General features: G+C 42.4%; 1 protein-coding gene across 1 annotated transcript in view; it reads left to right on the plus strand.

Annotated features, from left to right (window-relative positions):
• LOC131929475 (trithorax group protein osa) overlaps window positions 1-27,105 on the plus strand; it is a 49,736-nt gene extending 22,631 nt beyond the window's left edge. The window contains exons 2-10 of the mRNA XM_059285715.1: window positions 10,479-10,655; window positions 16,862-17,154; window positions 17,269-18,129; window positions 18,335-18,705; window positions 19,371-21,080; window positions 21,891-22,003; window positions 26,033-26,098; window positions 26,472-26,621; window positions 26,866-27,105. Of these exons, the coding sequence (XP_059141698.1) occupies window positions 10,500-10,655; window positions 16,862-17,154; window positions 17,269-18,129; window positions 18,335-18,705; window positions 19,371-21,080; window positions 21,891-22,003; window positions 26,033-26,098; window positions 26,472-26,621; window positions 26,866-27,039 (3,894 nt within the window). The 5' untranslated portion in view covers window positions 10,479-10,499 and the 3' untranslated portion in view covers window positions 27,040-27,105. The remainder of the gene's footprint in view (window positions 1-10,478; window positions 10,656-16,861; window positions 17,155-17,268; window positions 18,130-18,334; window positions 18,706-19,370; window positions 21,081-21,890; window positions 22,004-26,032; window positions 26,099-26,471; window positions 26,622-26,865) is intronic.
• Window positions 27,106-27,527: the final 422 nt, after the last annotated feature.

Here is a 27,527-nt window from a genome sequence, read left to right on the forward strand (position 1 = left end):
GAACTAGAAAAAAAGGGCCACCCCGCAAAATATTTTTTGAGGCCCCATATATATATATATATATATATATATATATATATATATATATATATATATATATATATATATATATATATATATATATATATATATATATATATATATATAGACACAAAATACGAACGTAGGATACTCATTTCGGGCCTAATCTAGTTTTTGAAAAACACATTGTTTTAAAAAATGCATAATACTTTTATGTTCAATTCTAACAAATTACAACATGTCATGTGTTTAAGTGCATTAGTCTGTTTTGCAAATCTGTGTGTCACTTTTGATGTCGGCCGTATAGCTTCCCATACGCAAGCCGGTCAAAAGTGTATGAAATATGAAAACTTTGTATGTGTAATGGTTTCTTGTGTTATGTTTATTTTTATAGTTTTTTTTAAAATTTATATTAATTTTTTTTTAAATTCCTTTTTATACAATGTCATTCTTTAGTATGTATTTTATAAACAATTATAATTAAGAGAAGTAATTGCTTTTCAATTTGCGTAGTACAAAACTATTAAAAGGAGTTTATGGGCACTTCTATTTGACTATTTTAAAAAGGGAAATAAGTCATGGAAGTGGTTTGAATGTTTGTTTATCTTGCACACTAAAGCTTATGTAGATTTTTTTTTTCTTTTACGCAACAGCGTGTGTTAGCTACTGTAGAACATCACTACAGTAGTAGTTTTTTTTTACAAAACCATAATTAAGGTGCACGAAAACGTAATTTTGAAATACAAAGTCATTGCTTTTTGGTTGGATTTTGGGCCCCTAAACGGCCTGGGCCCCCCCCGCATTGCGGGGTCTGGCGGTATGGTAGTTCCGCCCCTGTGTATTTCATAACTGTATTTAATTAACCCTCCCCTCCCGTATTTTTTTTATTAATGTATTTCATAACGTTATTTAATTAACAACCCTCCCTCCCCTTTCTCGTGTTTTTTTTATTGTTGATGTATTTCATATTTTTATAGCTGTTTAAAAAGGAAAAAAAAGAAGAAAAACGTAATGTCTTTTACATATTCTTACATATTTATCAAGCGGTGATTTAATGAGATATGCGAACACATCTATTGATGTATTCAGTTTCTCGGGGATTCAAATGCACAAAAATCGCATATGTTTTCTGGGGTCAATTTAGTTTTGACATGTGTATTTTCTTAACACTATTCTGTCTGAACTTTTTTTTACGTTCGTTAGTTGTATTTCCTTTCAGCACACGATTGGGGGGGGGGGGGGGTCTTGTCACGTGACCACTTTAACTTGTTACTACGTGTAGTGCACTCTCACTAAAATATACAAGTGCCGTATCGTGTTTTATATTGAAGTTCCATGTCTAAGTATATGCAACACCTTCTGTTTTTCGTTTGAAAGGTCAACATTTTCTGCACAAGTTTCACTGTTTCGTTGCCGTGTTTTTATCGTTGTTTTTTTCCCCTTATTTTCGTTAGCTAAAATCTGTTGCAACTAAACCAGTAAACCAGCACTAACACGCAATCAAATGTGTTAGAACAAAACCACTAACCACTAGGCCACCACTAATACATGGCTTAACTAAACTATCCACCTTTTCATATCTTAAAAAAGTGCTAGTTTAACTTTTTCAGTATTATCAGTACCTAATCCGTGTATTGAGAAAAAAGGGAGGGGGGAGACGTGAAGATAAATTTTTATTCATGAAGGGCTACAAGTAGGGCTAACCGCCCTCTCTAAGTTTCCTGGTCGGTCTGTTTATCCAAGGGATTAGCCCCATAAACCTTGACCCCATTTGATAAAGGTTGAGGACTCTTAATTGCCTTTTTTTTTTAACCACACTGATTCAGAATGTATTAGATCTAGTTGCGATTGTGTTTATCGTCACAGCTTCCAAGCTTGTGGGCTTTGGTAAAAAAAAAAGTAACGTTTTGAATAAATTAAATAATAGTATAGAAAAAAAGTATTAGTAAAGTAACTGTCAAAGCATGGGGTAGTGTGTCAATGTGGAAAAAAAAATATTTGCATCGTTAACCATGTTTCCCGTATTTTCATGCTCTGCCTAGTGTGTAGTCGTATCCCCGTATTTTTCATGCAATATCTAACTAGTAATGTTTTTCTCAAACTTTTCATTCAAGCAATGTGTAATCTTAATTCATTTACTTTACAAGCAATACCTAATGTGTAATCGTATTCCCTTCTGATGCCATACCTAATGTGTAATCTTAATTCCCTTACTTTACATGCAATACATGATGTGTAATCGTATTCCCTTCTCATGAATACATGATGTGTAATCGTATTCCCTTCTCATGAATACATGATGTGTAATCGTATTCCCTTCTCATGCAATACATGATGTGTTATCGTATTCCCTTCTCATGCAATACATGATGTGTTATCGTATTCCCTTCTCATGCAATACATGATGTGTAATCGTATTCCCTTCTCATGCAATACATGATGTGTTATCGTACTCCCTTCTCATGCAATACATGATGTGTAATCGTATTTCCTTCCATCTGACGATAGTGGCCGTTATCATCATTGGGTTTAAACACGTCTCTCGACTGAGTAATTAAACTAAGTCAACTTGCTGATGTTTAATCAACGTAGATTGCGTGAGTCACGGCCAGAAAACTGAGGGGGCGCGCACTTCACACCGGGCCTGTTGACGGGGGCAGTGTTCCCCCTACCACCAGGGACAGTACTCCCCCACCCCAGGGGCAGTGCTCCCCCCTCGCAATGGCCGTGCCCCCACCCCCCAATGGCCATGCCCCCCCCATCCCCAGTGGCCGCGCCCCCACACCCCCAATGGCCATGCTCCCCCATCCCCATTGACAGTGCTTACCACTACCAGTGACCGTTCTCCCCACCCGTATCAAATTTTCCCCCATCCCTATGACAGTTCTCACAACACTTTTGACAGCTTCCTATCCCATGTTAAAGACAACCTTCCACTTCTTAGTAGCCTCACCACAATTATTATACTAAGAAATAACACGTTACCTAATAGGCGCACCTCAACGTTTACGTGATTCTTGAGTTACATTGTTGAGTTTTATGGTGTTCTAATATCACTAGAAGGCGCAGACTACCGACACTACCTAATGTACTTGGACTTTGATCTCATTATATTTTGCAATATCTCCGCCAAAGTCGATCCCAAGCCTCTACACGTTGAAAAAGGGGAATAGTTGAACGCGTGGAATCGCAACCCAGCCTGGTTAAAAAAAAAAACAACAACAACCCCAAGCTACAGAACCTGCAAATACATCAACACGACGCCGACTTGGTCAAGGAGATTCCCCTTTAGAAAAGGCTTTGATACATACAAGTGAAAGCCCCATGGAAGCTAACCTGCTGACAAATCTCTTAGCGCAAGAGGACAGTGGAAGGAGAGACGAGGGCTGTTGGGCTTACGTGGGCTCAAATAAAGGAAGCTGTTCCCAGTTCCCAGTCCAGATTTATTTTATAATCAGTTTGAAAACCGCAAATCTCAAATATTTTCCACCCCACCAAACTACACAACCCTGCCGTGTCTCTTACATAACCCTATTAGCAAACCAGCCGTTTGATATTCACGGTAAAACGAATTTCATGAAAAAAAAAAAGATTATCACGGTAGGGCAGTGATGTGAACACGCCGGAATAGTTCCATTATATCTGAACTCGTCCATCCTCGGGTAAAATGCTCTTTAGTCTCGCGATCAAAGCTGTGCATATTGACAGATCGGTGGCCCGGTCGATGTCTATATGAAGGGACTCTCGATCCGAGCTCCTATTGACGCCTGCATCCGGGGCGGTACGCGGATACAATCGGCCGCCACTCTACCCCGGCCGGGCGCTGCTCGCAGCCATTAGTAAACCTGGTAGGGCGTTTGGGTGTTGTTTTTTTTCTAAACATGTCTGTCAGTTTGTGCTGTGTTGAGATGACTTTGTGACAGTTTAATATTACCTTTTTTTTAAATAACATTTTATATTTTTATAACATGGTGTAATATCTTAACTTTAAGCTTTCTATCAGTTTACCTTAATATTTAGCTCTATATAAAACCTAATCTGCATCTTTGTTTAACCATTTCCTAAACATAAAAAGTGTATTTTCCCAATCTACTTATTAAGCTTTAAATCCCGGTTTCCAATATCTAAATTCATAACTTTATTGCAATCTACTTTTCGCGCTTTATAACATAGCTGAATTATATAAAGTAGGTTTTATACTTCTTTTCTCTGAAGTCGTTTCACACGCTAATATTTTAATGTCCTAAACTACAATGGTAATCCCCTCACATAAATGTCATTGTACGAATACACGTGATCTTCAGATGAAGGTTGCAAGGATATGATCTGGTACCTTAGTGTTGTCTTACGTTTTTATCAATGTATAAGATTTCGCTGTTTCGGGGAAGTCCCGGGATGTTCGCTACACTGCAGGTTACAGTTGACCTGCGGAATGATGGAGATGTCTGGACATGCCGCTGACCTCAGCGAGGGTCAGTCTTTGTCTGAGGGAAGTTTGTTTGGTTCAATTGTTGACAGATGTCTGTTTGCTCTTTTCGCGGGGTCGGCGGGAGATGCACGATTTCTGGCCTAACCTTTGACCCACTCAAGCGGCAAGCTTGGTCCACGCTTGCTGTCTTCCGTCAACATTAATGTACACGTATTTTAATTTACCGTCTTCCGTCAACGTCGGTGTATTCGTATTTTAATTTACCGTCTTCCGTCAACGTCGGTGTATTCGTGTTTTTATTTACCGTCTTCCGTCAACGTCGGTGTTTACGTGTTTTAATGTGCTGTCTTCCGTCAACATTAATGTATAATTATTTTAATAAGCTGTCAAGATTATTATAACACGTTTTATTTTGGTGTCTGCCGTCTATATCAACGTATACGTGTTTTAATTTGCTGTCTTCCGTTAATATGGGACCACAAGTGTTTCTCATTTCCGTGTTCATTTTCCGTCTGCGTCTAAAATGTGCGAACGACATGGGTGTCTGGTTGTCTGTTTTGGTGTCTTGAACTTCCTTTAACGTGGGTTCAATAGGTCTTTTATATCAGTTTCCGTCTAAATGACTTAATTTGGGGCCTCCAACTCCGCCCCTGTTTCTAGATTTGAAACGGTTCTATAAATGGCCCCGATGTTTACGTGTGCTAGTGTAGTTTTGGTTTTGCTTTGTTCTAACATCACATCATTGTATCCTGCAGCCAGGGTTGGAGGTCTCCCTTATAGGTTTATAAATCAACCAGTCCCTGCTACCTGTAGCTACACCCCACCACAAGCAAGATTAAAAGACTCTCCCTAAACACGTTCTTACTCTGAACCTCGCCACCCCAAAATTGTATAGAGATGGGTAGGGTGACTTCTCTGGTCGATAATTGGTTGCACCTATCACACACCAACACACTTTGGCTACCTACAATCTGAACTAACAGAATTGAAGTACTTCGTAAAGTGGGTTTTTTATTCCAATATTTTAGATTAACAAATGCATTCACAAATCTATTGTGTGAATAACTTTAAAAAAAAAAAGTATCCTTTCAAATTTACGGTCAATATGCAAGGTTCCCTCTAAGGGGGAAAAGCTAATGTGCAAAATGTATTTTCTATGCGCGCTGTTCTAAAAGTCTTATACAATGATATATTTATTTTACAAAATCACTGCGCGGCAGCTCAAAACGGCTGCGCGGCCGCGCAACCGCGCAGCTTAGCGGGAACACTGTCAATATGACAGGTGAAATAGAGTTTACCCGTTTCATTGACCTCGGCGAATGTAGGTATAATGTGGTCAGCATTATGTCCAGTCGCTTGTACACTCACTAACGTGGGTTAGGTACCCATCAATGCTGGATTGGTTCAGTGACTCCAGCCCGAGTGTGTGAAAAGCGTTCATATTTGAACATGGCTTTTTGTGGATGGTGATAAAAATTTGGTATTTTGGTACAACCTTTTGATATTAGTGTGAATAAATTATTTGTATACATAAGCAATCTAAATATGAAAATGTTGTGAAATAAAAGTTGTAATTTGCTCGAACCGGATAATTGGGGGGGGGGGGGACACCAGCGAATTGCACCAACCAATTATCCCAGCATGCCCCAGCAGTCATTAGGGAATTGGTGGCTGTATCGGGTGTTAACCAGGATTGGCGCAGTCAGCATTGTGTGGCTGATTCAGGTTCCCGCTTGCGTCATGGGGGTGGTCAAGCTTGCTGCTACACGTCAGTAAATGACCATTACAGCTTTAACAAAACACCCACTATATCTTGCGTGATGAGGGTGGTCAAGCTTGCTGCTACAAGTCTACAAGCCAGTGAATGACCATTACAACTTTAACAAAACACCCACTATATCTTGTGTCATGGGGTTGGTCAAGCTTGCTGCTACCAGTCGGTGAATGACCATTACAGCTTTAACAAAACACCTACTATATCTTGTGTCATGGGGTTGGTCAAGCTTGCTGCTACCAGTCAGTAAATGACCATTACAGCTTTATCAAAACACCCACTATATCTTGTCTCATTATGGTGGTCAAGCTTGCTCCCACAAGTCAGTGGATGACCATTACAGCTTTAACAAAACACCCACTATATCTTGTGTCATTATGGTGGTCAAGCTTGCTCCTACCAGTCAGTAAATGACCATAACAACTTTAACAAAACACCTACTATATCTTCGACTTGGATTGTAATACATCTGTTACTCTTGCAAGGATAGGCGACCATCCTCAAACCTTGGTGGTTTAATACTCATGTCTCCCCCTCACAGCACATCTTACCTACTCTCCCAGCCTACGTGTTCATAAGGGGCGCTCCCCTCTCCTATACACCGGCATACAGAAAATGTAGCACCCTTGCTCCCCACCGTGCTATACAAAGTGCGCTTTTCCTTCCCATCGATAATTTTTTTTTCCCGATATGAAACAGCATTGAGCAAGGGACCACACACTGACTAGCAAACATTTTGGCCTTTATATGGGGACCCTCACCACAATCCTCCCCCACCCCCCACCCCCATATAAAGGATTCTAAGTGTTTGCACGGTAGCGCTGATAAAATACACTACCATTGCGCAGACCAACTGCTCGTGTTTACCGTTAGGGGAAGGGGGGGGGGGGGGAAACACGTGAAATGGATTCGTTACCATTCTGAAAAAATAGCAAACACAACCTTTTTGTATGGCGGGGGAGGGGGAGGAGCGCTGGTCAATATGGGGTGTGAAAGCGTTAGGGAAAGGTGGCGCAGGGATAGTGTTGTATTAACGTTCTGGAAAGGTTTTCACCGGCGGAACGTAACGGGGATGCTGGGGGGATTGGTGTAAATATATCGTCCAGGTCTTTACCAGCGGTAAACTGGAGAGATCGCGTGTGGACGAGGCGATGTGATGTCGCGGGTTCGAGGGCGGCCGACTCTACCTCGGCAATGACCTGATCACGCCAAGACGTTGATCGCTGTCTGGCTATTCTCTGTAAAACAGATGTTTAATTTGAACTCTTTAAAATTTTATTTATCTAATATCCTATATCACATCGATTGGCCTTTTATGTTTGACTTTTATTTCTATCTTAGTTCTTTTTTATGTAAACGATTGGTGAATTCAATCGTGTTTCTGTGGAATTAGTTTATAATATAAATAAGCTACTAATACTAAGTTGAAATTTCCTACGAATAATAATCTTCTTCCCCTCAGAATTTATAAGATGAATGGGTTTTGTTCATTTGTACGATACTACAATCCGAAGTTTATTAAATTTAGACTATAGTCTTTTAACTTGGGCCTTTATTTAAAACAGACACTCTTTGTCTTTTTACCCTGGGATATATTTGTCTTTTTGCGTGGGGCGTTTTTGTGTTTTTATTTCACTGAACATTTTGTCTTTCTTTTTTTTCCCAATGGACATTATTTTTCTTCTTACGTGGGACATTTTTGTCATTCTACACTTGACATTTTTGTCTTTCTGTACTGGACATTTTTGTATTCTTACACCCGTGCCTAAAGCACCTATACAAATCCCCCACTTCCAACCTCCCCACCACTGAACACACATTCTACTCGATTATGTACACAGCTCCAGTTCTTAATGAAAAGCAATTTGATTAGTTAGCGTGTATGATTAATATCGATGCACCATCGGCCGCGGTGTATCCATACCTGCCATGTTCACGTAGGCCGAGCTTGTAAACATAGGCCACGCCGTTAAACCCATGGCTCCTATGTAAACATAGGCCCTACAGTTAAACCCAGGCCACGAGTAAACACAGGGCCTACAGTTAAACCCATGCCTAACATGTTAACATAGACCTTACAGTTAAACCCATGCCTCACGTGTAAACATAGGTCATGCAGTTAAACCCATACCTCCTATGTAAACATAGGCTGTACAGTTAAACCTGGGTATAACGTGTAAACATAGGCCCTACAGTTAAACACAGACCACATGTAAACATATGCCGTAAAGTTAAACTCATGCCTCACATGTAAACATAGGCCCTAGGGTTAAACCTAGACCTCCCCCATCTTAAATACAGGTGATGTAGGCCCTAGGGTTAAACCTAGACCTCCCCATCTTAAATACAGGTGATGTAGGCCCTAGGGTTAAACCTAGACCTCCATATCTTAAATAAAGGTGCCGTAGGCCCTAGGGTTAAACCTAGACCTCCATCTTAAATACAGGTTATGTAGGCCCTAGGGTTAAACCTAGACCTCCCCATCTTAAATACAGGTTATGTAGGCCCTAGGGTTAAACCTAGACCTCCACATCTTAAATACAGGTGCTGTAGGCCCTAGAGTTAAACCTAGACCTCCATATCTTAAATAAAGGTGCCGTGGGCCCTAGGGTTAAACCTAGACCTCCATCTTAAATACAGGTTATGTAGGCCCTAGGGTTAAACCTAGACCTCCCCATCTTAAATACAGGTGCCGTAGGCCCTAGGGTTAAACCTAGACCTCCACATCTTAAATACAGGTGCCGTAGGCCCTAGGGTTAAACCTAGACCTCCATATCTTAAATAAAGGTGCCGTAGGCCCTAGGGTTAAACCTAGACCTCCATCTTAAATACAGGTTATGTAGGCCCTAGGGTTAAACCTAGACCTCCCCATCTTAAATACAGGTGATGTAGGCCCTAGGGTTAAACCTAGACCTTTCCATCTTAACTACAGGTGATGTAGGCCCTAGGGTTAAACCTAGACCTCCCCATCTTAAATACAGGTGATGTAGGCCCTAGGGTTAAACCTAGACCTTTCCATCTTAACTACAGGTGATGTAGGCCCTAGGGTTAAACCTAGACCTTTCCATCTTAAATACAGGTGCTGTAGGCCCTAGGGTTAAACCTAGACCTTTCCATCTTAACTACAGGTGCTGTAGGCCCTAGGGTTAAACCTAGACCTCCCCATCTTAAATACAGGTGATGTAGGCCCTAGGGTTAAACCTAGACCTCCCCATCTTAAATACAGGTGCTGTAGGCCCTAGGGTTAAACCTAGACCTCCCCATCTTAAATACAGGTGATGTAGGCCCTAGGGTTAAACCTAGACCCCCATCTTAACTACAGGTGATGTAGGACCTAGGGTTAAACCTAGACCTCCCCATCTTAACTACAGGTGCTGTAGGCCCTAGGGTTAAACCTAGACCTCCCCATCTTAACTACAGGTGCTATGACCGTGGGGCTTCTATACGCGAACATTATCTCCATGTCTCATTGATCCCCTCAGATTGTGAGGAAAATTTTGTTTGCGCTTCAACTTTTTTCTACACTAGGGACGTAATGAGAGCTGAGACGAGCGTGTCACGTGACCGCGCTGGGAGAAGTAAAGGGGGGGGGGAGTAGATCCCAGCAAGGAAAGGAGTTGTCTGCTAATCGTTAGACCGTAGCCAGTGTATGTGTTGGTGTGCAGCCATGTGAATCATTGATCCGCGCGAGTACAGAACCGTGACGGGGGTAGGAGATAATGAGCCGCCCGTGTTGGTGTGTGAGGGGACGGGGTGGGGGAGGGGTGGGGATAGTAGTGGCGGCGTCTGGCCTGATGGCGGCCGTGTGCGCATTTGGGTGGATAATGCGCGGGCGCATTAGATGGATAGTGCGGTCGCCATTTGGTGGATAGATATGTGGCTCATTGGATGGATAACGTATCACACTGACAGTATTGTGTGGGTGTTGGATACATCCAGTGGCGTATATGGTGAATGATGGTCGTGATCACACAGAGAATTCACATACCTTTGTGCTGTCCTTTTATTTTCTTTCAAAAAAAAAACCTTATTTAGAGTAATCACTTAAATAGCATCTTATTGTAATTTGAACTAATTAACTTAATAAAAATAAATTGTGCTTGTTTCTAAAGTACGCCAAAACCTAATACCCCTCCCCCTCACCCGACGTACTTTTCATTGTTAGTAAAAATATTTCTGTTGTTAGTCTACCTGCTGAATGTAGATGCGTCTTTGCCATTTCTTGTTTAACGTATGTATCGTTTCTATTTTTAGACATGAAGTGACGCTGACAAGATGGCGGTGAGAATGAACCAAGAGCCAGGCGGCTTCAAGCTCCTGGAGGAGGACGCGTTGGACGACCGGCCATGTGCAGCGGTCAAGAAATTCGTCTCCTCTGTGCTTGACCGCAAGGACATGAAGGACCAGGAAGTGGCCAACAGTTTTCGGAACGTAAGTGCTCACCACACCATCTTGCTGCTCTGTAGAGCTTTTAAAGCTGACAGCGTAGTCTAGGGACCAAAGGCGTATCTGCAGAATTAGGCGCCCCTTGAATAAGACTCTTGTGTAAAAAAAAAGTCTGTACTCCAATTAGGGTTTCTTTCAGAGATTTTAATTCGGACGGGGGTCACTTGAAACTTCCGGGAATGCCCAACTCCCCCCCCCCATGAAAAGCCTGAAAGAAACAGGGACTGGAATGCTCCTATTTTCTCCACCATTTAGGTAGCCTACATGGTATGTACCACCGCCCCCCCTCCTCCTCCACACACCCACACCCCTGTTACTTCTACTAGGATTTATTTTCACCTGTAGATCCAGCGGCTTACATTGAGGCTCAAGCCCTAAAGAAAGCAGGGCTTGCTTTCCAAAAAAAAAAAATCACTTTCAGTGTAAACGCCGGTACAATAGTACAATGACCCTGCCGGCTCAGCTGTGTCAAAAGTTAGGGCTAACCATTGGGTCAGGGATAAGTTCAGGATAAGGGCAAGGTATTGGTTAGTGTTAACATTGAAAGCCTCTGCTGCTTACATTTTAGACTTACCTAAAAACAGATCCCTAGCTTGTTTTTTTTTTAAATTTCATTTTGTTAAAGCTATTTAAATACCTAAATAATAAACATGAAATATGGAGTGTGATTTCGATGGCGATTTGCTTAACGGTTTTGAAAATATATTCTGAATTCGCCTTACCCCCCACCCCCTCCTTTCCTTCCCAGAAACTTCCGTTATTATTATTAGAACAATGCAACCTTTCTGAAGTGTGGAGACCTTTAAAGCGTTCAACAGCGCGGGGCTTGCACGGTGCGCACCGTTTCCCACAGCCGTTGGTTATTCTCGGCCCGTGAGTGGTGCTGAGTACATGCGCGGCCCCAGAAACACCGGAAATGCACTAGGAGACTAACAAATAATGACGGCCTCTTTCTCCTCCCCCCTCCCTTTCCATTTTTTTTTACCGTCTATCTTTAACTCTTACAGGTATTAGTAAATATAGCACATGGTTCTTCCCATCTCCCCCCCCCCCCCCGTGCCAGCCAGCTTCACGTGGCTTACGTTAAGGACTTGAAAAATTTAAAATAATATTGTATCTCTGGGCAGCATTGGGAGAGGGGGCGGGGGAGAAGGTGTGTTTCTAGATTGGGAGGTGAGGGGGGGGGTGCCACAATCCACAGCAGCGTGTTGCCGAGATCGTCTGGTGTAGGTTATCTGCGGTTTCCGCTCCAAGTCACGTGGGCCAGTGCTGATAGTCATACGGGATCTGACAATGAGTCAGAGCACATTGAAATGTTAGGGGATATATATATATATATATATATATATATATATATATATATATATATATATATATATATATCTAATATATAAAGCTCAGTTCTGTAACGTGTGGCAAAAAACAAAAAAGTTTGTCGTTGACACTTCTACGGATTTAAGTGTTAGATTTTTTATCGTGCTCAAAGTCTAAATTTACGAGTCAAAAAATTACCATTGAAAGTCTTTAAAAACAATTTTCACTCTATTTACTTAGAAGAATAATTTTCAATTATGAACACGACATAAAATTTTTAAAACGTGTATCGACGTTTATAAAATTTCTAAAATTGTGTCGGAAATGTATTGACTGCAAAGTTACTTCCCTTTAATGAAAAATAAATCCTTAAGAAGAGAGAATTAACATTTTATTACTTTGTTTTTGGTGTTAAGAAAAAAAAAATAATTACACAATTAGCGGGGATTGATTAAGTGCAATGTTGTTAGGTATTTTTAACACTGCCTTTTATTTATTCTATACACTGAACATACTGTTCAATAATTATTATTTTTTTTTTAAATCAATAACATTTAATAAGCCAGGTCCTACAAATCATATACGTTTATTTCTTTCCATTTACGGACAAGCTTGGAGTATTATCATTTTTGTTCACTAAATTGAAACAGGCGCGTCCGCCGGCGCCCCTGCACGGTTTGATTTGGCACCCTGGGCTATCATGTGAGCGCTATGCTGCATAATTTTGTTTTAAACAGTGCGATAGACTATGGATAAGAAAGGTTACTATAGTCTTTAAGTGAATCAAATCCGGGCGTCCTCCGGCACCCCGACAGGGTGCTATTTGGCGCCCCGGGCCTTCCGGTGTACGCTATGGTATCTACGTTCGCGTGAGTTCAAAAGACTATGAATAAGTTATGTACTATAGTCGTTTACTAAGTTCAATCAGGCGGTGACGTCATGGTGCGTCCTCTGGCGCCCAGACAGGGTGCTTTTTGGGGTCCCGGGCCTCCCGTGTTCGGTTTCGCGCCTACGTTCATTAAAGTGAGTGCAAAAGACTATGAATAAGTTGGGGTACTATAGTCGTTTATTAAGTTGAAGTAGGCGATTCAGCCCCGTGAGCACTTTGCGTTTATATTCGCGTTAGTGTTTTCTTTGTGTTTAGGTTGGGTTTGCGTTAGTGGTTGCGTTTTGATTTGGTTCGTTTTTGTTCTTTCTTTTTTCGTTTTCGTTTGTGTTTTATTTTCATTGGGTTTGTGTTTGTATTTGTGTTTGAGGTTGGTTTTGCGTTTGGATTTGGTTTGTTTTCGTTTGTTTTTTCTTTTGTGTTTTTTTTTCTTTGGGTTTGTGGTTGGTTTTGCGTTTGTATTTGGTTTGTTTTCGTTTGCTTTGTCGGAAATGTATTGACTGCACAGTTACTTCCCTTTAATAAAAAAAAAATTCTTAAGAAGAAAGAATTTACATTTTATTACTTTGTTTTTGGTGTTAAGAAAAAAATAATAATTACATAATTAGCGGGGATTGATTAAGTGCAATGTCGTTAGGTATTTTTAACACTGCCTTTTATTTATTCTATACACTGAACATACTGTTCAATATTTTTTTTTTAAATCAATAACATTTAATAAGCCAGGTCCTACAAATCCTATATGTTTATTTCTTTCCATTTACGGATAAGCTTGGAGTATTATCATTTTTGTTCACTAAATTGAAACAGGCGCGTCCGCCGGCGCCCTTGCACGGTTCGATTTGGCACCCTGGGCTATCATGTGAGCGCTATGCTGCATAGTTTTGTTTTTAACAGTGCAATAGACTATGGGTAAGAAAGGTTACTATAGTCTTTAAGTGAATCAAATCCGGGCGTCCTCCGGCACCCCGACAGGGTGCTATTTGGCGCCCAGGGCCTTCCGGTGTACGCTATGGTATATACGTTCGCGTGAGTTCAAAAGACTATGAATAAGTTATGTACTATAGTCGTTTACTAAGTTCAATCAGGCGGTGACGTCACGTCATGGTGCGTCCTCTGGCGCCCAGACAGGGTGCTATTTGGGGTCCCGGGCCTCCCGTGTTCGGTTTCGCGCCTACGTTCATTAAAGTGAGTGCAAAAGACTATGAATAAGTTGGGGTACTATAGTCGTTTATTAAGCTGAAACAGGCGATTCCGCCCCGGGCTAGACTCTGAGCACTGTGCGTTTATGTTCGCGTTAGTGTTTTCTTTGTGTTTAAGTTGGGTTTGCGTTAGTGGTTGCGTTTTGATTTTGTTCGTTTTTGTTCTTTCTTTTTTCGTTTTCGTTTGTGTTTTATTTTCTTTGCGTTTGTGTTTGTATTTGTGTTTGTGGTTGGTTTTGCGTTTGTATTTGGTTTGTTTTCGTTTGTTTTTTCGTTTGTGTTTTTTTCTTTGGGTTTGTGGTTGGTTTTGCATTTGGATTTGGTTTGTTTTCGTTTGCTTTTTCGTTTGTTTTTTTCTTTGTGTTCGTATTGGTGTTTGTGGTTGTGGTTGGGTTAGTTGTTAGGTTTTTGTTTTTGTTTGTATTTGTAATTGTGTTAGCGTTATGTTTGCGTTTTGTTGTTTTGGTTTTGGTTTGGGTGTGCAATGCCGGGTTTATGATGATTACTAAACACACAGGTAATGGTCTTTAACAGAAAGGTTTTTCACAGAAGCCAGAGCAGGGCCTGGCCGGGACGGCTAGTATATATATAAGAGGAGAGAGATAGAGAGACAGATAGATAGAGAAAAAGTAATTATCTGAAGGCATAGTTAGATAGATAGATAGATATAGATAATGAGGTCTGAAGGTTTAGACTGATAAATCCTCCACACTTAGCTGTTAGTCATCTAGTGTAGATGGCACAACACAAACTTTAAAGTAAAGTGTGGACAAACTGAAAGTAGCAGTATGTAAACAGTAAACAACGTGTATAAACAGCAACCGTATCATGTTTCATCTCTCAGTTTAGAGGATACCATCGCATGAATCACCCACACAGTATGAATAGTTTATCCACTAATCTCCCCCCCCCCCCCCCCAATCTCCCGAACAATGAATATTCGTAGTAAAAATTAAGATAGTTGAAAAAAAAAAGATTGAATGCATGTAATGGTTCTTCATCACATTCATTGTTAAGGCAAACAATTAGACTAACGTATTCAATGAGCCCCACCCCCCTCCCCCATAGTCCAAACTAATAATTTTAAAACATAATGTGAAGAGGAAAAATCCGAAACTAAGAACTAATCATTGAAATAAAAAGAAGTTTTAAGACGAATGTAATATTGTGTACTAATTCAACACTTAATTTTTTTAGGACAATTTTAGCAATCTCGTGGCTTTTAGCACCTCTCCCCCACTTACGCCCCAAAAAAAAATTCCAAAGGGCGACACTATGTAGGTGTGTAACCTGGCCTAGCGGGTCGTCCCCACCCCTCCCTCCTCTTTGTGTTGCCTTTGCCCCGCGGTTGACGAATTTAACCTTAGCATAGATGTGACCCCCGGTCTGATATAATTAGGATGTCAGAGGTTAAGGGTCGGGAGGGTAACCCAGGGGTCGGGTTATCACCCTAAAAGTAAAGATAAAAAAACCCACTTAGAGTCAAATAAGGTGGACGAATCGCTCCAATAATCATGATTCTATTCGGAGGGTAGGGGGAAAATTTGTATTTACCATGTTGAGGAAAAAAACTAGGTTCTGTCCCTTGTCTTTGGGCTAATTGTCTTATTAACTCCCCTGTCAACTAGGATTATTATCAAGCGACCCCTGCTGTTCTGACATTCCTGAGTCGTTTAACCCCCACGGGACTGGGTGTTGTTAGTGTAAGGCCTGGGTCGCTTAACCCTCATGGGACTGGGTGTTGTTAGTGTAAGGCCTGGGTCGCTTAACCCTCACGGGACTGGGTGTTGTTAGTGTAAGGCCTGGGTCGCTTAACCCTCACGGGACTGGGTGTTGTTAGTGTAAGGCCTGGGTCGCTTAACCCTCACGGGATTGGGTGTTAGTGTAGGGCCACTCTCTGTAGACATGTGTGCCTGGGTCCCACTCTGGACGACCATAAATAATGAAGGATTGCACTGGTCATCTTGTGTCCACACACGATAAGCTTTGACCCTGTGACATGGCGGGCTGGAATGGGGGGGGGGAGTGACCTCCAGGTAGCACTGTGAAATAAACCTCTGACTTGACCATGATTTATGCGTGTCTTTAAATGTCACGGGTGTATGACACCGAATGCCAACTGGTGTCATTAGTCAGGATGTAGTATTTGCTTGAGTCATGATTTGTCAAGTAGCACCAATAGAACACTTAGGATGTTTGTTTGATACATGAGCATCAATAGATAGATGGTGGGCAGTTGCTGGGTTTTACTGTTAATGGGACTTGGTTACATGGGTTGTACTGTAGGTTAGAGGGAAGGACTACTGTAGGTTAGAGGGAAGGACGTGTTTATGGGACTATGGTTGGCTGCATGGATTTAAGTTAACCAGTCTAAGTGGTACTTTCCCTGACATTTATATGCTGCTGGGTTGTCCACTGGTTCCTCTAAAACTGGGTTGTCCACTGGTTCCTTTGGGTTGTCCAGTGGTTCCCCTAATGCAGGGTTGTCCACTGGTTCCTTTGGGTTCCTCTGCTCCTGGGTTGTCCAATTGTTCCTCTAATCCTGGGTTGTTCACTTGTTCCTCTAATCCTGGGTTGTCCACTTGTTCCTCTAATCCTGGGTTGTCCACTAATCTCCTAGTTCTGCTGCACTTTTAGCATTAAATTTTAAATGATGAAAATATTTTGTGTTAAAGTATTTAAATTACTCACACCCAACGTATTAAATAAAAGCTAATTATTATCTTTTTGTTTGCACGTAGAATGTGTGTATAATATAAACTTATGTATCTACTTGTGTCATCCACTAGCTGATGGAGTACAGAGATTCCACCTCAAGCCCAAGTGCCTGTAGTGTGGCTACATCCACATCTGCCCTGGATGGCGACAGACTCAACTCCCCTCCGTCCCCTTCCTCCCCCAGCACAGCGCCTGGGCCCATGGATGACCAGCGACTGCCCAACGAGCTCCTGGATGAGATCTGTGAGGACATTGGCATGAAGGAGGGCATGGAGCTGGACTTTGTTGAGTACCTGATGGAGCAGGACAGCAATCCTCATATTTACATGACCCAAGAGGCCATTTCCTCTGGTGCTTTTAATAGGTAGGTCAAAGGTCAATTAATATATCAATACTACAGTTGTTTCAGATCTATTTTAAAAGATACACAATTTTAATATACAAGTTGAATATTTTAAAACTTTTTTCTTAATTCCAGTGCTGCTGGTTCAACTATATCCACACCCACTGGTAGCGCCAGCGGGGGGTCCAACAGTGGTAGTGGTAGCAGCAGCCACGCCAGCAACAACAACGAAGGCAACAAGACACTGACTGTCCTCAACCCACCAGCAACCACCACGCCCAACTTCCTGTTCAAACCAAACTTTAACGACTCAGACTGGCTGAATCAGTTCCCCAGCCCGTTGATCCACTCATCATCTGGCCAGTCATCTGGATCCACCACCATCCAATCCTCAGAGAACAACAGTCCGTCCAACAAACGGATACACTTATCCGTATCCACAGACACCAGCCCAAACAAGGGCAGGTCCCAGACCCCGCCGGGGTTCAACCAAGCCAACTATGGAAACCAGATGAACAACCAGCACATGTTCAAGATGCCACCGCCTGGGCCGCTGACCAAACGGAGCCACTCCTTCCCTCAGGGTGCCCCGGCCTCCTCGCCTGTCCAGTCCACCCACTCGAGCAGCAGCCAGGGGTCCAACACTTCCTCCAACGGCCACAACGCCTTCTCTCGGCCGCAGGAGTTCTCCATGAACCCACCCTGCCACCCCAGTGATTCAAGCGACCAGGAGGACAACTTGACCAACAAGAAGGTCCCCTGTATCTCGCCCAAGCCGGTCATGCCCACCTCCTCGGCCACCTGTGACTTTATTAAGCCTGGCTCACCTGCCTGTGTGCAGGGGCAGTACACATCTATGCCCGGGTCTGTCGGCAGAGACGGGGGAGTCTTTCAACGGGTGGGGAAACAGCCGCCCCCGAATGTCAACGTTAAAACCATGCAGCCACACCAGCCACCACACCAACAACCACACCAACCACCTCCACAACACCAGAGGTAAGTTGTCAGTGAATTTGAAACTACCTGGGTATATTGCTGACCACGTTATTATTTTATATGTCAAGATTAAAAAAATAGATAAACGCTACTCCATCTGTTAATGAGAGTGTTCTACTTTAATTTAAATTAACAAAAATTGCAGTTAAGTAAGTAGCTGTAAGATGTATTTGTTTTTAAATGTAATTTGAAAATTTTTCTCCAGATGGGCAGGTCCACCGCAAAAACCACACAACGTTCAATATTTCAACAAAGGTGTCTATCCAGGCGGGGCCTTTCCCCCACACCACCCCCACCACCAGACCATGGGTCACGTCCACATGGGTCACATGGCCGGTCCGCCCGGCCCACACAACCCTCCGGTCAGGACGCCAGTGGACTCACCACTGGACCAGGGCTACTTCTCCAACGAGTCTGCGGGCAACTGCAGCAACGGTTCGGCCCCGTCCCCCGCCTTCACAACATCTTCCATCTCCTCGTTTTCGTCCATCTCTACCATGATGCCAGCTGATCAAAGTCAGAGCTTCTCACAGAAGGCTTCAGTCATGCAACAACAGCAGCCACAGCAGAGTTCAGGTAATCTTTACTGTAACCTCAAGACATGTACTTTGTCATCTATAGACAAATGCCTGAGTGGTGGTGTCTGATAATGGACTATTCTGAAAAGTGGTGTTGTTAGGTTGTTGGTAGTGTGTTGTTTTAGGGTCAGAAATTAGGGACAGGGCTATGGTAGGATGGGTTAGGAATATGGTAGGATGGGTTAGGGCTATGGTAGGATGGGTTAGGGCTATGGTAGGATGGGTTAGGGCTATGGTAGGATGGGTTAGGTCTATGGTAGGATGGGTTAGGGCTATGGTAGGATGGGTTAGGGCTATGGAAGGATGGGTTAGGGCTATAGTAGGATGGGTTAGGGCTATGGTAGGATGGGTTAGGGCTATAGTAGGATGGGTTAGGGCTATGGTAGGATGGGATAGGGCCATGGTAGGATGGGTTAGGGCTATGGTAGGATGGGTTAGGGCTATGGTAGGACTTAGGTTTAGTGTTCACATTAGCAGGCTATAAAATACTAACAACCAAATGTTCTAACACCCCTCCCCCCCGCCCCTTCTTTAATTAAGTTCAATAATTTGGCATCATCTAGCATTGTTATAACACATTCTCCCTAAGTACTTTAATCTCTACACTTTAGTATAAAAACATGACCATACACTCCATGGTTTAATGTTGAAATCCCTCTGCAGGTATGTCCAGCAGCCGGCCTCAGGTCCAGAAGTCTGTCCACTTTGCGGACATGCCAGAGGGCAGCCCACCTGCTTACTCCCAGAACAACAACACAATGGACGTCAAGCCCAACTTCGGACCAGGTCAAGCAGCGGATTGTTTCGATATGGAGAACAACGGCCAGCCTAAAGGGATGCAATCCATGAAAATCCTCCCCAGGATCAATCACAGCATGAAATCTGGCGTGGCGCCGTACACGGTCCCCAACAGCCAGATGATGGTGCCGTCCCCGTACGACTTCAGCAACCGCCCCAGCTGTGCCATGTCCGGTGACCCAGCCAGCCCAGACTCCATGCAGGAATTTATGTCCAAGTCTTCACAAATCAACGGCAGCAACAATTCGTTTTACGTGGACGGCAACCAGAACATGATGAGGATAGACTCCATGCAGGACTACCCTCCGCAGTCCGTGCCCCCGCTCATGCCCCCGCAGCAGTCCGGGGACTTTGGCGTCATGCCCCAGGGCCAGCCCCGGTACATGGAACAGTTCCCGCCCATGCAGCAACCGTCTCACCCCGCCCAGTCCTCCCACTCACAGCACGTGCCTCCGTCATCCTCATCGTCATCAGACTCAGCGCCGCCGCCCCACCCCCAGATGCAGCAACAGCAGCAGCCTGCTCACCACTACTCCAGTTGTTCTCACTCTGGGCAGGGGATGGGCCCCGAATATGGGCCCCCGCATATAAACAACATGCAAATTTCAAACAGCAATTCTGGACACTTCCAAATGCCTTTAGCAATGTCAACGCCCATGTCGAACCGGGGGGTCAGCAACAACAGGGGGTCATATGGTCCGCAGATGGGACCCCCGTCCTATGAAAATTCATTTGGGGGTCATCCAGACATGTACCAGACATCTCAGGGACCCCAGCACCCCGGCCAGGGAATGATGCCAAACCAGCAACCCTCCGTCCATAGAGGATGGGGGCCCGGTATGTCAGGGCCCCCAGGTATGCATGGCACGGACGAGCTTCAAGTCCAGGTGGGGGGTATGCACAATGTTCCGGGCCCCATGAAAGGTAGCCTTCAACCCCCCCACCCCCACATGCAGCCCAGCCCCACGCCCGGCTGTGCTGCACCTGGATCTCACATACAAGACCTCAGTATAATCAACTCTTCTGTTCACATGGGGCCACCCCACCCTCATATGGGCCCCCACCCGGACTATGGACCCTGCATGGGTATGAACTGCAACACCTGTAAGATGGCCCAAGCTGGGAGCCCCCCACATCTCCCTCAACACATGGGCCCCTGCCAAGGACCCAACTGCCCTTCATGTAAAATGAACCACCAAGGCCCGCCGTCTGCTCCGCATGGGGGCCCGTGCGCAGGTCCAAACTGCACGGCCTGCAAGATGCAGCAGGCCAACAGGCCCCAGATGCTGTCGTCACAACACAAATTCATCCAACACCTCATCATGGACGAGGGCAACTCGGCCTACCGCTCCCACCCCCTGTTCCCCCTCCTGCGAGACTTGGTTATAGCTGAGATGAACTTCGACAACCCACGGTTCCACTACCAGCAGCTGCTGAGTCTCCTGCCCAACGACTTCCACAAACTTTTACAAAACTTTCTGCACAGGAACCCCCCCTCAGGGCACTACCAGACCAACCAGGCGGTTGAGAGTGTCATCATGGATAGCTTACGGTTGGCACACAGCAACCTTGTTGGTGAGTACACCTTTTCACTAGACATCGTTATGGTTCTTTAAAACTTTTCTATGTAACAGCATTCACACGTATTCCAACTCATAGATGTCAATCAACCTATGGATTACCCTAAACAAATGTCCTTTGGTCATGTAAATTATATGGTTTGTCATTTTGAACATTTTTAAAATTATTTTAGAATTCTTTCCTTAGACCATGCAGGTTTTTTTCCTAACACCTATGGCACAGTTTTCTTGAATATTTGTATTCTACAGTTGTTTATTTTTGTAACCATGTTAGCTAATGGTGTAGACAACACTGTTTAGTAATCTTTGGGATAGTTAGGGACTTCTGATTGATCTGGAAACTGAAATGACTCTTCTACCCCAAGAATAGGAATATATTCATAACCTGTATTTCTAGACAAGGACCAACATTTCTTGTACCCAACTTCTTTTTTGTTCTTTATTGTAATATTGAAGGGAATATCCTCCAATCCAATTAAGTATTATGTTGTCAACATGTTATGTGCTGTATGGGCCATTGACTCCAACTTCAGCCTGCTGTTCTTTGTGGATTTGCTTCAATGCCTTTGCCATCCAAGTATTCCAAAAACAAAGTACAAGGCAGCAGCTGTTTGATTTTGGAGTTTTCTCTCCTAGATTAGTTACAGTCCTCAGCTAACAAGCCCAGGGGTTTGAACTGGGGACTTATGAGTTAGCAGTCGTACTCTTCCACCCGACCAACCCATTCCCTTGTACACAAGTATAAGACCAGCATATATTTTGTGCCATCACTACATGACTTACAGCTGAAATTTTATTTTTTCAGACAAGATTCGACACAGACAAGAACTGGAGAAAATGAAAGCCAACTCCTCAGCCTCTCTGAGATCTATGGAGGAATTCTGTCAAAAGTTTGACCACTCTGTCAATGGTCCAATGGTGAGTTACACTTAATCCTATCAACAATCCAATAGAATTACCTAAACTTGTCATTGGTACAATGGAATCATCTAAACTTGTTATTGGCACAATTGTAACATCTAAATTTGTCATTGGTACAATGGTATTACCTAAACTTGTTATTGGTACAATGGTATAACCTAAACTTGTTATTGGTACAATGGTATTACCTAAACTTGTTATTAGTACAGTGGTATTACCTAAACTTGTTATTGGTACAATGGTATAACCTAAACTTGTTAATGGTACAATATTACCTAAACTTGTTATTGGAACAATGGTATAACCTAAACTTGTTATTGGTACAATGGTATTACCTAAACTTGTTATTAGTACAGTGGTATTACCTAAACTTGTTATTGGTACAATGGTATAACCTAAACTTGTTAATGGTACAATGATATTACCTAAACTTGTTATTGGAACAATGGTATAACCTAAACTTGTTATTAGTACAGTGGTATTACCTAAACTTGTTATTAGTACAGTGGTATTACCTAAACTTGTTATTGGTACAATGGTATTACCTAAACTTGTTATTGGTACAATGGTATAACCTAAACTTGTTATTGGTTCAATGACAACATCTAAATTTGTCATTGGAACAATGGTATTACCTAAACTTGTTAGGGTACAATGGTATTACCTAAACTTGTCAAGGGTCTACTCCTGGTGTAACAAGTTTAAGTAGAAGATGACAAAGTTATAAACTTGTTGAATATTTACTTAGACTCGACGACGACATATGGAGAGGTTTTAAAATGTGATGTTATTGTTTCTGGTGAATGATACCAATCAGATGATTGCGCTGTATTATTATATTGTGTACATTGATGAATACAAGTAATACACTATGTGTTGGGATATACTGTAATGGGATAATGGGAGAATATTGTCTATTGTCAGGGAAAGAACTTGAATAAATACTCTGTGTAATGGGGGTAAAATAGGATAATACCAGTGTGTATATCTCTCTAAGGCATTATTCCTGCCATTGTATATAAGGGATAAGATAGGATAGAACCATTGTGTATACCTCATTACAGCATTATCCCTGCCATTGTATATAAGGGATAAGACAGGATAAAACCAGTGTGTACACCTCATTACAGCATTATCCCTGCCATTGTGTATAAGGGATAAGACAGGATAAAACCATTGTGTATACCTCATTACAGCATTATCCCTGCCATTGTATATAAGGGATAAGACAGGATAAAACCAGTGTGTACACCTCATTACAGCATTATCCCTGCCATTGTGTATAAGGGATAAGACAGGATAAAATCATTGTGTACACCTCATTACAGCATTATCCCTGCCATTGTGTATAAGGGATAAGATAGGATAAAACCATTGTGTGTATACCTCATTACAGCATTATCCCTGCCATTGTATATAAGGGATAAGATAGGATAAAACCATTGTGTGTATACCTCATTACAGCATTATCCCTGCCATTGTATATAAGGGATAAGATAGGATAAAACCATTGTGTACACCTCATTACAGCATTATCCCTGCCATTGTGTATAAGCTCCAAATTAACAGCACACTGAGACTTGTGTTGACACAAAGTTTGGCCTACATTGTGCTGTAGAATGTGGGTCACAATCTTTTGTGTGTGGATGTCATCTTTATAAACAATTCTTTTTACACTAGGGTCTTGTTTCCTCACAACTTAACATGGCATTACCCCCCCCCCCCCCCCAAACACAGTAGTACTTGTTTTCCCACAACTTAACATGCCAGTAACCCCCCTCCTCTCCCCCCCCCCCCCCCACACACTCACACATCGGTACTTGTTTCCCCACAACTTAACATGCCAGTAAACCCCCCTAACAACCCCTGGTGATCATGACAATGTCGCCATACCAGTGTATGTTTTAACCCTCCCCACATTTACATAACAAAACCCTCTGTCCACACCAGCCTCGCTCTGCGTGTACATAGCAACCACGCTATGACCCCCCCCCCCCACACACACACACGCACCAGTCATCCCGTTTCTACCCCTCTATTCATTTACATATTTAGACCTATATCCACACAAACCCTCTCCCCTTAGCAACCTCATCATGAATCCACTGTAGCATAGCAGCTCTTTCCACTTCTACACACCAACCCGTTTCCCCCCTCTGCTTAGCAACCCATCTAACCATTACTTAGCAAATTTTCCAAGCAACCCTTTTCACATCCACCAAGCAACCCTCTCCACCGCCATCAAGCAACCCTCTCCACCGCCATCAAGCAACCCTCTCCACCGCCATCAAGCAACCCTCTCCACCGCCATCAAGCAACCCTCTCCAGCTCCTTCAAGCAACCCTCTCCAGCTCCTTCAAGCAACCCTCTCCACCGCCATCAAGCAACCCTCTCCACCGCCATCAAGCAACCCTCTCCAGCTCCTTCAAGCAACCCTCTCCAGCTCCTTCAAGCAACCCTCTCCACCGCCATCAAGCAACCCTCTCCACCGCCATCAAGCAACCCTCTCCAGCTCCTTCAAGCAACCCTCTCCAGCTCCTTCAAGCAACCCTCTAAGGACCCCTGCACTTCTATTCTAGCAAGCAACCCATTTCATGATTCCATACCTACTCAAAAAACCTACACTGTTTCACACGAGTTTTCTGTTATAATCCATCAACCTACCTAATGCTACAGAACCCCCATCCCCTTGTCCTCAAAATTAACGACCCCCCCCCCCTTTCACCAGGTACACGAAGCACCCCCACCTCCACTTACATAGTACCCTATATTCACATTCCTCCCTGGCTAATTATCGGTCTCACCACACACACTAAAGAAGCAGACGATGAATGAAAGAAAGCGTGCCCTTATCACCGCGGTAACCTACAGCCAGCCATTTTAACCCCATTCACAAAACCGGCTCGTTACACAGTAATTCTACCTGCTCCGTATATAGGTCACGCCTGCCCCCAGCAGAAAGGATGGGATGCAATTTAAAACTAACTAAACATTTTTTTTCCTTCTTTTCGGTTGGGTAGATGGTGTGTGCGTGTATATACAGTTTAAATCTAACTTTAAATGTCCCTGTTCAATGTTGAAAATTTTCCAATCCGCTGGTTTATTTTAAATTTTATTTTTGTTGTTGATTAGTGGAGAAAAAAAAAGAATCGCTTATAGTATAGGGGCTGAACTTTATGGCTACCAGGGGTGGACTGGCCCACCATACTATCGGGGAAAATCCCGGTAGGTAAAAAAAAATCCGGTGGGCCCCTATGAACGGTACTGTACTGGCTAGGGCTAATTAGTACCTCCATTCTTTAAAAATAATTTGTCGCGTGAATTCTCATCTAGCTGAGAGTGATCATCGGGCTTTGATGTGGGGGTGGGGAATACAAAAATAAAAATGTTAATATGAGGTTGGGGGCCTTCTTTAAAAATCTCCTAGACCTCTTGGACACAGCCAGCCCCTTGTGGCTACCAAGAAATGTTTAGTTTTTAACCACTTATTTGATTATAGGTGTACGGTTAACCAAAGAGAAGCAATAATGGTAGGGGAGACTATTTGAAACTATTAAAAAAAACTGCGAATATAAGGAGACTGAATGTGAGGAAAATGTGTTTTATATATTATCATCTAACTCGAAACTAAAGCAGTCAGTATTTTTTAAAAAAGATTTGGGTCTAGAAACTTAGCAGTCCTGGTCTTAGTGGGGTTTGCCTGATAGGGAATTTGGCAATAATTTCGAGAATTCGATCAGCACGAACCATTTTAAAATAATGACAGTACGGGTGTGTGTGATTAAAAAAGTTTTCCACATGACGTTAAATTTCAACAAGTGTGGTGAAGTTGTAAGGGAGATAACCTGGTTTTTCTAGAAGAAAAATAAGTTTAAGAGCTACTTCCCTTGGTAATAATAACTTATCTGCAGTAACAAGTGAGACATAGGCTTCGTGCTCAATAGATGCAACCGCATCAAAAATTATGTTAAGAATTTAATTATGGGTAATATTTTTTAAAATGAATATTTTTTTCTTTAAATTTAGGCTCGGCCAGTTCCCAATGGAGTGAATACAATGGGTATGGGACACCCTATGGCAAGTTACCATGATGTAAGTTTGTTTCTTAAATCTGAACATTTTGTCCTTAACCTGAATGTTGTTTCTTTTACCTGAATGTTGTTTCTGTTACCTGAACCTTGTTTCCTTAACCTGAATGTTTCTTTTATATAAACATTGCAGCTTTCTGCAAACTTAATATTGTAGTTAAGTCCGTCATCCATTACCAGCTTAAAAATAGGAAAATTAATGAGCAGGCTAATCTATTGTTTATAATTTTATTTTTAAACTTCATCATATTTGTCATTTCATAAAGCAATAAGCTTAGGTTTTTAGCCTACTATAGTATTATCAGAAAGAATAGATGATGAGAGATATGCAAGCTGTTGATGAACATAGTTTGAATAATTGTATCAAACCTTTGTAGGGCGGCTACATGCAACCAGGGATGTCGCACATGGGTCAGTACAGGACAATGAAAGAAGGACAGGACATGCTTGGGGATCCTACCTTGTCAGCTGCCAGCCCTCAAGCCAACAAAACAGAATCAAAGAAACATCCCAGTCTTCCTAAGGAGGTAGAGTTATCTTTTCCTAAAGTTTTAAATGTTTAAACTTTAAGATTATTTTATATAAATCTCATATGTTGTTATAATTATTTTTTGTTATTTTGATATTTTTTTAAAGTAAATTATCATAGTTTAAGATTTATGAAAATGAAATGATTGTGTGGTCAGTACTTTGCTGAGCTGCGTATCTGTTATCAACGTTGAATTTTTATTTCAACTCTTAACATTTATCATAATTTTTTTTCCTGATCAGGCTGTTGCGATGATGATGGAATGGCTACGAAGTCACAAGGACAACCCCTACCCCAACGATGATGAAAAGGCCATGCTGATCAAACAAACAGGGCTCTCAATCAATCAAATCAACTACTGGTTCACCAACGCTCGGAGAAGGATTCTACCCAAGTGGGCACAGTGCAAAACATGATAGAAGTCAAGTCTAGGGGCAGTCATATAAGTCAGTCTAGGTGCAGTCATATAAGTCAAGTCTAAGGACAGTCATATGTCATGTCTAATGACGATCATAAAAGTCATATCTAGGAACAGTCTGTTTGAAGTCAGGTCTAGCGATAGCCTTAGAACTAAGGTTTAGCGACAATCATTTTAGAGATCAAGTATGAGAACAGTTACTTAAACTATGCACACTCTTTGATTCAGTGTAAGATTTGTTAGATTATAAATATACTGTCTTAAACTCTTACATAAGCAGAAAAATTTAGATCTAAAAGGTGTTTTTTTTTTTCAAGACCAATACTTTGCAGCATGACTTTGTCATATGCAAAGCTTGTCATTCAGGCTGAAGTATTCCCTCCTTAACGTCTAGTGCGGTGCTGGTACCCTGGTTAGCCTAACTACATAAAAACCTGAGCATAATCTATAGCCTAACAAGGGCATGTTCCAATACAAAGTAGTTTT

This window comes from Physella acuta, unplaced genomic scaffold (assembly GCF_028476545.2).
Source record: "Physella acuta isolate Inbredline_101_S28 unplaced genomic scaffold, ASM2847654v3 ptg001637l, whole genome shotgun sequence".
In the NCBI taxonomy this organism is placed as follows: Eukaryota; Metazoa; Mollusca; class Gastropoda; family Physidae; genus Physella; species Physella acuta.